The 12,386-nt window shown below is 38.5% G+C and overlaps 1 protein-coding gene across 6 annotated transcripts in view; it reads left to right on the top strand.

The window, feature by feature from the left end:
* The window catches only part of EPS15L1 (epidermal growth factor receptor pathway substrate 15 like 1), a 393,851-nt gene extending 381,789 nt beyond the window's left edge, over positions 1–12,062 (top strand). For all 6 annotated transcript variants that reach the window (XM_069767732.1, XM_069767729.1, XM_069767731.1 and 3 more), the window contains one exon: positions 9,521–12,062. In XM_069767732.1, coding sequence (XP_069623833.1) covers positions 9,521–9,667 — 147 coding nt within the window. In that variant the 3' untranslated portion in view covers positions 9,668–12,062. The remainder of the gene's footprint in view (positions 1–9,520) is intronic.
* The last annotated feature ends 324 nt before the right edge of the window (positions 12,063–12,386 follow it).

Raw genomic sequence — 12,386 nt, 5'->3', positions numbered from 1 at the left:
TTTACTCCAGTAAAAAAACAAAGCATTAAATTTTCCATATGTTAAATATCCTTTGACATAGGCCATTTCAAAACTCTGTTTTTCAGAAATGTCATATACACACACACACACACACATATACATTAGCATGCAAAAGTACTCACCCCTTGGCATTTTTTGAACATTTTCTTTTTATTGTGAAGCACACAACAAATACGACAAAATAACTGAAAATTTCAGTGTGCATAACTATTCACCCCCTAAAGTCAGTTCTTTGTAGAGCCTCCTTTTGCGGTAATTACATCTGCAAGTCGCTTTGGATAAGTCTCTGAGCTTTCCACATCTTGCCACTGGGATTTTTGCCAATTCCTCAAGGAAAAACTGTTCCAACTTCTTTGAGTTAGATGATTTCCTCTGCTGAACAGCTATCTTCAAGTCTGGCCACAGATTCTCAATTGGATTAAGATCTGGGCTTTGGTTTTCCACTCCAAAACATTTACACCTTTCCCCTTAAACCACTCGAGTGTTGCTTTAGCAGTATGCTTTGGGTCACTGTCTTGTTGCAAGGTGAACCTCCTTCCCAGTCTCAAATCACTGACAGACTGAAACAGGTTTTGCTCAAGAATATACCTGTTTTTCGTACTATCCATCTTTCCATCAACTCAAACCATTTTTTCTTTCCTTGCTGCCAAAAATCAACCCCACATCATAATGCTGCCATCACCATGTTTCACTGTGGGGATGGTGTTCTTGGAATGATAAGCTGTGTTCGTTTGGAGCCAGACATAGTGTTTACCTTGGTGTCCAAAAAGTTCATCTGACCACAACGTCTTTCTCCATACATTTAGGGAGTCTCCCAGATTTCTTTTGGAAAACTCAAATAATCCTTACAAATGTTGTGTGTAGGTAAATGCCTTTTTCTGCCCACTCTTCCATAAAGGCCAACTCCATGGAGTGTACGGATTATTGTGATAATTTGAACAGATACTCCAGTCTCTTCTTGGAAACTCTGCAGCCTCTTCAGGGTTACCTTAGGTCTCTGTGCTGCCTCTCCCTTATTAATGCTTTCCTTGCCCAGGCTGAAAGTTTGGGTGGGCAGTTCTCTCTTGGCAGGTTTGTTGTGGTCCCATGTTCTTTCCATTTGATGATAATGGATTTGATGGTGCTCTGGGGATCATTAGAGATTGGGATATTTTTTTATAACCCAACCCTGACTTGTACTTCTCAACAATTTTGGCCCTGACTTGTTTGGATATCTCCTTGGTCTTCATAGTGTTGTTTGGTTAGTGGTGCCTCTTGCTTAATGGTGTTGCAACCAGTATGGTCTTTCAGTAAAGGTGTTTATATACTGACAGACCATGTGACACTTGGATTCCATACAGGTGGACTTCCTTTCACTAAGCACGTGACTTATGCAGGTAATTGCTTCCACTAGAACTTTTTAGGGGCTTCATAGCAAAAGGGGTGAATACATATGCACATGCCAATTTTTAGTTTTATTGATCCCATAAAGTTAGTTTATGCCTATATTTTTCTCACTTCAGTAACTTATACTATTTAGTGTTGATGTATCACACACAAATAGGATTACAAAAATATTGAAACACAGGTTGTTGTAGCAAAATAGGTAAAAACAAGCCAAGGGTTTGAATAGCATTGCATACCACTATATATATATATATATATATATATATATATATATATATATATATATTCATACACACACACATTATATATATATATATATATATTTTTATATATATATATATATATATATATATATATATATATATATATATATATATATATATATATATATATATATATGCTTTAATGAATATAGTGAGTGTATGTCATAGTAAAATACAGCAGTCTTTAGACCTGAATGACTGGCGCTGTGAGATTGAGCAGCGCTCGTGCATTTATAATGATTCTTTAATTTCTTTATAAATCTCTAGCCATAGATTGTTTTTCATTTCTATCTGATGTCTGCTTGCCCGTAAGTAATACTGGATAATCTTACACTGGTCAGGTCCCATTTAATTTATACTGGAATAAAGAATTTTTAGTGCATAAGCGTAAATATGATTATTTTGTTTGGAAAATGGAGTTCATATGACTCAGAATGTTTTAGTTTAATGTACTTGTCTGTTCCTGTTCTAGCAATGCATTTACCCTTTTAATAATATGTATTAAGAAAAGCCATGCCAATCCTGGTGGGAAACTCCGCAATAATTATACTTCTAGACTGGGCAGGAATTAAGAAGTGAATGGGGGTCCAGACCACTATTTTCCAGATGCTAAATCATACTATTTCTTTTCTGGGTTGCAGTTTTAACCACCTTGCAATTTGCATCTTTTGCTGCTCAGACTCACTGTTTCTTGCATGTCTGCTTTGCTATGTTGTACTTATGTATACAATAAGAATTTGTGTGTTTTTTTTTCAATAAATGGATAAAGTCTTCAGCATTCCCCTCCCTTTGTGTATTCCTCTGTGGGTCGCCTTAATGTTTCTACTGTTACGTGTAGCATAAGAGAGACTCCAGATAGAAAACTGTTTAATATAAATTTAATTGGTTAAAAAGGAAGAGAAAAACCAAAGTCTCGATATTTAGATATGGTGAAAAGTAAGGTAGTACATATTACAGCATGAGAGATGCAAATGTGACTCATTTTCCATCTTACTAAATGCTGTGATGTGTTTGGATTAAGACTTACTTGACCGGTCATTATGATAGACCTCTTTAACTAAGAACTTGTTTGTAATACCGTATATACTCGAGTATAAGCCGAGACCCCTAATTTTGCCACAAAAAACTGGGAAAACTTAATGACTCGAGTATAAGCCTAGGGTGGAAAATGCAGCAACTACCGGTAAATGTCAAAAATAAAAAAAGGGACCAATAAAAGTAAAATTAATTGAGACTTCAGTAGGTTAAGTGTTTTTGAATATCCATATTGAATCAGGAGCCCCGTATAATGCTCCATACAGTTCATGATGGGCCCCATATAATGCTCCATACAAAATACGTCCCTTATAATGCTCCATACAGTTTATGAAGGGCCCCATAAGATGCTCTATATTAAAATATGCCCCATATAATGCTGTACAAATGTTGATTATGGCCCCATAAGATGCTTCATAGAGACATTTGCCCCATATAATGCTGCACAAATGCTGATTATGGCCCCATAAGATGCTCCATAAAGATATTTGCCCCATATAATGCTGCACATGGCCTCATAAGATGCTCTGTAGAAATAATTGCCCCATATAATGCTGCACATGGCCCCATAAGATGTTCCATAGAGATATTTGCCCCCATATAATGCTGCACATGGCCCCATAAGATGATCCATAGAAATATTTGCCCCATAAGATGCTCCATAGAGATATTTGTCCCATATAATGCTGCACATGGCCTCATAAGATGCTCTGTAGAAATAATTGCCCCATATAATGCTGCACATGGCCCCATAAGATGCTCCACAGAAATATTTGCCCCACATAATGCTGCACATGGCCCCATAAGACGCTCCATAGAGATATTTGCCCCATATAACGCTGCACATGGCCCCATAAGATGCTCCATAGAGATATTTGTTCCATATGCTGTTGCTGCGATAAAAAAAGTCACATACTCACCTCATCGCTCAGGCCCCCGGCACTTGCTATTCTCACCTTTTCCATTCCACCGCTAAGCGCCGCTGTGTCTTCCCCATCCTCTGCACTGACTGTTCAGGCAGAGGGTGGCACGCACACTAATCGCGTCATCGCGCCCTCTGACCTGAGCGTCACCGCAGAGGACGCGGAAGATGGAGCAGTGCCGACGGTGGGACAGGTGAATATGCCCCCATCATACTCACCTGCTCCTGGCGTGGTCCCTGCACGACACGTCCCTGGTTCCCCGGGCGCTGACAGCTTCTTCCTCTATTGAGCGGTAACATGGTACCGCTCATTACAGTAATGAATATGCGGCTCCACCCCTATGGGAGTGGAGTGGGGTCCATATACATTACTGTAATTAGCGGTACCATGTGACCGCTCAATAGAGGAAGAAGCTGTCAGCGCCCAGAGAACCAGGGACCTGCAGAGACCACGCCAGAAGCAGGTGAGTATGATTAGACAGCTGCCGCTTCCCCTCCCCTGCCGACTCTGTGAGTGACTCGAGTATAAGCCGAGAGGGGCAATTTCTGCCTAAAAAAATGGGGTGAAATTCTCGGCTTGTACTCGAGAATATACGGTACTTTAATTATATTGATGGGAACAATTAGACTCGTGAAACATGCCCTAAAAGTCCCAAATGGGGATGAAAAGAAATAGGTTCCTGATCACGTGGTATTTCACATTAATCCACTCCTGAAGCGCTAAATATGTGGTCCACTGAACCAGAATTCCTTTTTTTCAGCTCCCTGGTTGGTATTTTAGAAAGAGGGTGTTTAAACAATAATTGCACTTTCACATATTTTTCATACGATATAGAGACCTGTCAGAAACTGTAAGTAGAACATTTAAGCATGTATGGCCAATTTAAGGCCAAATGCTCTTAGTATCCTCTGCGGTGTAGCACAATTCAGCCAGCAGACATCTTAATGTTGACCCTACTTTTCTTTCAAATGATGGCATGTGGAATCGAATGCACACTGATGTGAAGAGCTGAACAGTCCTGATAATCTATATTTACATAGCACTTTACAATTGCGTTAGCTATAAATTTGCCCCAAATGTACAACATAACAGGGACAAATTTTCCATAGCACATATGGTGTTTTGCATCACTCCTGAAAGCCGAAAGACATGCAAGGTAAGAAATTGATTTGTTCTGACTTGATGTTTGGGCACGTCATGCTTTTGTTTCTTGTTCATTAAAACAGTACACAGATTTCACAACTGAGAAGACAGTACAGTAATTATCACTCTTTAAAGTGGTTTTCTTGCAGTCATTTATTTTTATTATTCTTACTGGCTGCAGATGGGTGAAAATAATAAACTCTGCTGTTATTCCACCTACCCAGATCCAGCAACGTCTCTTCTAGTGCTCAAGTCTTTATTAACAGACTGCAGCGGTGACATCACAGCTCCTGCACATGTGACCACTACAGCCAATCACTGAGCTCAGTGGTGATGCTGATATAGGGATGGCACAAGCTGCTGAAACCACTGGGTGGCAGCAGCATTGATCTACATTATAGTCATTAAGACATCACTGCAGCATTTAAAAAATGGCCAGAGGACTGTTAGAGAGGAATCATTGGAGCAAAGAAAGGGGAAAAACAACTGAGTTTATTATTTTTGCCCATCTTAAGCTGATAGGAATAACTATGTTTTTATTTCTAGGAAACTGCTTTAATAGTAAAGCATTGAAATGATCTTTGGCTGAAAGTAAGCAGTTAAGTCTCAGACATTCCAAAATATTCATTATCCTTTGCTCTGTGTATTTGCAGCTGCTTCCTTCAAGATCCCAGTTTCCTACCATGAACCCAATTTCCTTTTCTTCCTCTGAAGACAATTGAAATTTTGTCTTCCTTTAGAAAGGAGAAAGGCAGGTGACAAGACAAATGCAAGCTACAAAACCTCAGATATTTGGATTTCATCACATTCCTTACTTGAGATGCTGTATTAGCAAATTGTATTACAGTTCATGATAGGTATTGAATATAGCTACAGTATCAATCAGTGTCTGCTCACTTTGCCAGTGCCGTTTAAAAAATGAAATAGTGAAAATGGGACTACCGGTTTATACATGAACTAGTTGTCCTGTCGAAGCGATAACAATCTTGAATGCAGGATCAGCCTGCCATATTGATGCACTTTAACATGAAAGTCTCACCCATATTCTTTCTCCAGGATGTTGGAAAAGTAGATTTCTACTTTTCAATGTACTCTAGATAATGCGGTCAAAGAGAGTGTTCATTTTCATGACTTCAAAAACCTATTCAACTCCAATTTTTTTTGCTTCTCTGCCCCTCCTGCTTGCCTATCTCGATCTACATTTCTCCTATATATAATGTACTTACTTCCTGCATTTCAAATCTTTGTTTTCTTTTCTTCAGACTCAATATTGAATTTTACTTTTCTTCCTTCTCCTCTATGCTCTACTATCAGTCGCTGATGCATCAGCACAGCATCTCATGGGCAGCTAGAGCGAGTAACATGTCTAACTGCTGTGGTAACTGTGTGTTTATCCTCCCTTTATATTCTCCTAAATAAACTAATTGATTATCAGTATATGAGGAGGAGTGAGAACTGTGATCCTTTGCATTATAACTGTGCAACACTAGCTGCGTAATACAGTGGTTACGGAAAGTATTCAGACCCCTTTAAAATTTTCCCTCTGTGTTTCATTGCAGCCATTTGGTAAATTCAAAAACTTTTTTTTCACACTACCCTCTTGAGTGAAAAAAAACAGAAATTTAGACATTTTTGCAAATTTAATAAAAAGAAAAACTGAAATATCACATGGTCATAAGTATTCAGACCCTTTGCTCAAAACACTCATCTTTAAGTCACATGCTGTCCATTTCCTTGTGATCCTCCTTGAGATGGTTCTACTCCTTCATTGGAGTCCAGCTGTGTTTAATTAAACTGATAGGACTTGATTTTCAAAGGCACAAACCTGTCTATATAAAACCTCACAGCTCACAGTGCATGTCAGACCAAATGAGAATCATGAGGTCAAAGGTCCTCAGAGACAGAATTGTGGCAAGGCAGATCTGGCCAAGGTTACAGCAAAATTTCTTCAGTACTCAAGGTTTCTAAGAGCACAGTGTCCTCCATAATCCTTAAATGGATCTTCCTATACCTGGCCATCCAGCTAAACTGAGCAGTCATGGGAGAAGAGCCTTGGTGAGAGAGGTAAAGAAGAACCCCAAGGTCACTGTGGCTGAGCTCCAGAGATGCAGTAGAGAGATGGGAGAAAGTTCCACAAAGTCAACTATCACTGCAGCCCTCCACCTGTCGGGCCTTTATGGTAGAGTGGCCCAACGGAAGCTTCTCCTCAGTGCAAGGCACATGAAAGCCTGCAGAGAGTTTGCTAAAAAAAACATATGAAGGACTCCGACTATGAGAAATAAGATTCTCTGGTCTGATGAGACGAAGATAGACCTTTTTTGGTGATAATTCTAAGCGGTAAGTGTGGAGAAAACCAGGCATTGCTCACATCACCTGCCCAATACAATCCCAATAGTGAAACATGATGGTGGCAGCATCATGCTCTTGGGGTGGTTGTCAGCTACAGGGACAGGATGACTGGTTGTCATTGAAGGAAACATGAATGCGGCCAAGTACAGCGATATCTTGGATGAAAACCTCTTCCAGAGTGCTCTGGACCTCAGACTTGGCCGAAGGTTCGCCTTCCAACAATACAATGACCCTAAGCACACAGCTAACAAAACAAAAGAGTGGCTTCAGAACAACTCTGTGACCATTCTTGACTAGCCCAGCCAGAGCCCTGACCTAAACCCAATTGAGCATCTCTGGAGAGACCTGAAAATGGCTGTCCACCAACGTTCACCATCCAACCTGACGGAACTGGAGAGGATCTGCAAGGAAGAATGGCAGAGGATCCATAAATCCAGGTGTGAAAAACTTGTTGCATCATTCCCAAGAAGACTCATGGCTGTACTAGCTCAAACGGGTGCTTCTACTCAATACCGAGCAAAGGGTCTGAATACTTATGACCATGTGATATTTCAGTTTTTTTGTTTAATAAATTTGCAAAAATTACTATATTTCTGTTTTTTTCAGTCAAGAATGGGGTGCAGAGTGTAAATTAATGAGAAAAAAAATAACTTTTTTGAATTAACCAAATGGCTGCAATGAAAATTTTAAAGGGGTATGAATACTTTCCGTACCCACTGTATTCATCATTAGCTGTGATATTTGTTTCTCTCCCTCCCTATGGAGAAAGTGTGTGGTACATTCCATTCAGTTTCATCATGTAAGCACTTCTGGTAACTGAAATGGTGACCCCCATAAAGAGATCATGAAGGCATGTAATTTCCCAGGGCTATCGCCATTTGGTTGCATGACCTAAATGAAGAGAAGTATACTATAAATTTTCAGATAAAAAGGGACAACTACGTAAGGTAAAACTTGCTGAATTATGTATAGCTGTTGTCCTTAAAATTACTCTAAGCACTGGTTACTAAAACCTAAACATAGAACTACAATGTATGTGTTGTGAATAAGGGCATTACAAGATTTGAGATGAGCAGTTTAAAGGGTACTTTATTCTATATACACCTATCAGTTTCCCTAGGTAATGATATGGATCAACCAGTCACAGGTAGCCTCATGACAGGTCTAATCGTGTAGGTAAGAGATGCGCGGCACTCCTGTGATGTGGGTGCTCAAATAGTGTTCAATCCCAAAATAGAGTAATATAGAGAACTTGGCACTCTTTTAGTTTGATGCAAATTTCTCTGTTTTATTGTGAAGCAATCCATGTGTATTCATATAACATTTCGCTCCTAATATCAGATCTTTATCAGAAACGGATTTCACAAAATTGAAAATTTGCAGTTTCCCCGAGTACTGCTTTACATCATTTCTTTCCTTCCATTCTACACTAGGTGAATGTCCATTATAAGACCGAAATGTCATATGATTACAAGTGGATTGCCTTCACAATAAAGTACACAATTCTGTATCATTCTAAAGGAATGCCTCTAAAGTTTTCTCCGTTAGGTCTAATATAATATAGGGTGTGTATGCTTTTGTCCACTTCCAATATTTTGGGGATTTTAAAAATGATCTGCCACCCATCTGTACTAAGCTGGGAACATGTTACAAATCAAACATCTACCGTACCTATTTGTGCAGTGTGCAGCATTTTCTCATTCTGGTGTCTTTTCTTTGCTGAAATATATTTAACCCCTCTGAGAAGTTTTTGGTCAAGACATTAATTCCAGTATAAGTTTGGGAAATGTGACGCATATAAGGGCAGTCATCTCTCACACTTTTATTTTTGCTAGAATCTGAAACTGAGTACTGAATATCCAGGAATAGCCGTAACTGTAATTGCTTCCCTGTATTCAAATCCTTTCTGTTGGGAAGGACACAGACCCAAAAGGGCCTCTGTGCAAGAACAATATATGGGCCCTTTGCAGTCCAGTAGTTGTGTCTTTGACAGAACCTCCTTGGAGGTAGAACTAGGCCCTCTTACCTCTTGAGCCCCTGCATAGGTTGCACCAATGGTATGTCTGCCCATGGTTCTAGACCATTCTGTCAGTCATACCATGAAGTTTATAATCAAATAGTACTTGATTGATGAAAGGGCCTGATAGTTTTATTAGTTTTTATATTTTAATCATGTGTGTAGGTTGCCCTTATGTTGTGTTTGTGTGCTTATCATCCTTTAAATTGCAGTATATCAAATTCTGTACATGAGACTGATATGGTGACAAATAGTCTCAATTTTAAGAGGATGGAGAATAGGCTTTCCGGCTGATTATTATTATTGTGTAAAATGCTCAGGAGTTGAAGGGCAGAATGGCTGATTTTTTATTTATTTATTTTTTTCATTTTCATATCCCACAGTTTGGGAACGAGGAGCAGCAACTAGCATGGGCCAAACGAGAAAGCCAACGGGCAGAGAAGGAGAGACTAGACCGATTAAAGCGTCAGGAACAAGAGGATCTGGAGTTAGCTATTGCTCTCAGCAAAGCAGAAATGCCCAGCTCTTGAGAACTACACCCTTCTGCACCCATACTTCCTGTGTAAATGTGACAGTATGCCAACTATATGACAACTTTACTCTCAGAAAACAAAAAACAAGAGAGGGAGTTGAATGCTGAATCCACCATCTTTATCGACATCATTAATTTGTAAGCTAGCTATTCACTGGGAAGCAGTGACATCACTCATCCACCGTTTGTTAATGGAAATATTCCTCTGGAAATATCTCCACTTGGGAAACTGTTTATCCATCTCAATTTATGTCTGTTTATTTTATTTGTGATGTATGTGAAAGTATGTATTTGTTACATTTTTTTTGCTAAATTTTCCATTTAACATATGTCCTGCAACAGATCCATAATACCATACATGGAAGCTGAATATTATATTTTAGTGGTCCAATATTAATTTGGATTGCATTAGGAATCTTTAGGGCATAAGGGCAGCTATTTCAGGAGTTCAGTGATAGTGGCAGCTTTTATGCCAAGAAATTGGAACAATGAGAATCAAAAGGAAAAGAACTGCATCGGTGCAAGGTTTAGAAGCGTAACATATTCTTTATTTTTCCTCTAAGGTATAACTATAATATGTTGGCCCTATGGACTATCTCATTACTCTATGTTCTGTATGTTATCTGGGTGCTTTGTTTCACTGTGGTTTTAGGATGTTAAAACATGACATAATCTCTTGATCTGCAATAATCCATGTGTTTTCTTAGGATTCCACAATCCCATATAGCATCACTCCATGGAAATGGATGATATAGATGCAGAATTGTCTTTAAAAGCCATGGTACAAGGTATTGGCGTGACACTACCTTTTAAGAGTATTATTAAATTAATATTTTTTTTAATTCTTTAAAATGTTGCCTGTACATTTTAATACTGGCTTCTTCTCTGTGGGACCAAACAAAGTTTATTATGCTCTTGCCCTATAATAAATAAGGACATATTTAAGTTATACGCCCAGGATTCCATTACAAGCATTGCCACCACTACTATCGGATGGGATGTGTTGGTTTAACATGTAAGAAGTTGGTGTCCAGCTGCTGAAAGCTGCCAGCCAATAAACTATCAAATGTGATCTGACACACAACTTAGATGTTTTTCTAACTAACTTACTGTGCAAATTTACTTTACATTGTCATCATTAGTATTGTGGGTACGCCATCCCTAAATACAGCAGGTAATAAATGTGTGCACAAAATGAAGCATGAAAACATGCTGTGTCCATGTGAGATACATACCAGTGATTCAGCTGTAACACGTCTGCTTCAATGTTTATTATTGCTCAAACCCAGAGTTGTTTTTGGGTGGTTTTGGTTGCTGGACTTTTAATGTCTCTTCTTAGCTCTTGTTTAAAAGCTGTGAAAAAAAATGATGCAGATTTTTAAGTGTTAACTGTTCAACGAACAGTTAACTGGTACCCTTCTATGTACCCCTATATTCCTCTTGTGGTTTTATTGCTGTGGTCAAGAGATATTTGCTTAGAAGTTACATGCAAACCTCACACCTACAGATGACTATTTGTGGGTATTTTGTTTTAATCTACAGTCCATCTTCTCTCTACTTTCAGGTAGAACGAGTTCTTGTTATGGGTAGTAAAACAGCCTTAATATGATATGCACATCCCTTCTGAATATGACCTTGTCTTGCATTTGAATCAAATGCAATAACAAAGCACTTATTTCATATATTCTAGATTTAATTCTACTAGCGCATGTTGACATATGGCTGGATTTATCATGCTGTGCATATTGTGTGTATCAGTGAAGCGTAGAGACTCAGGCACTTTATTACGTGCACCTATTAGAACATATCACTATATTAGGCTGACATATGAAGAATATAAACTTAGCACTAACAGTTCAAGTAGAGATCTCCTATCAGCCTTCATAATTATGTCAAATTCACATGTACTTGATAGGCGACGCATTCAAGCAAACTCATGGGGACATGCAGAAAATGTATACTTGGGTAACTTCTTTGCAGGCAGCATAGTCATCTGTCAGCAGCCTTCTGCTACTTCAGCCCATGCGTTCCTCTTACCAAACTCTAGCTTTTTGTTTTTTTTTAGTTATTGACATTTGTAAGCCATGTGCAAATCGTGCCTCTCTCTGGAAGTGCTACACAGGCTATTATGCATCACTGCACGTTTATGTCTTTGGTTGAGAAATGCCCTTGCACGATGATCTATAGCATCACATGCCAAGTTTGTCAAATGCTCCCTCTCATCCTATCCACAGTACCCCCATTATACCAGAAAACTAGAAATCAAAATAGCTGTTAGGGCAAAGGAAGGGATAATATATGAAACATTAATCCGTTGTGTGTCTATTGTTTAATATAAGAGAAATGTTATTGTTTTAATATAATAAATGAAATATTACTTTTTGGAAATTGTCCCTCTTGTGGTCTGTTTTTTTTAGTTGTTTGCTGTTTGACATTATTTTTCTTATCCATACAGGTCAGGAAAAAAATGCCTCCTACATATTTCACAACATGCTTATTAAATGTCACAAATACTTTGTGTCTACTTTTTTGTTTGGGACACACACTAGAGTCTGAAAAAACAGCACACAGCCTTACATATAATAATCGACATCTATCATAATCTATCTTGTGCAATAGGACTATTCAAACAGAGTGCTATTCTTATTTAAATAGGCTAAATACTTGAACTATTATTAGGTGCTAAAGAAAATATTGTAAATTGACATGTTTGCCTT

Source organism: Ranitomeya imitator, chromosome 1 (genome assembly GCF_032444005.1).
Source record: "Ranitomeya imitator isolate aRanImi1 chromosome 1, aRanImi1.pri, whole genome shotgun sequence".
Taxonomy (NCBI): domain Eukaryota; kingdom Metazoa; phylum Chordata; class Amphibia; order Anura; family Dendrobatidae; genus Ranitomeya; species Ranitomeya imitator.
This window is presented reverse-complemented; position numbering and strand designations above follow the sequence as displayed.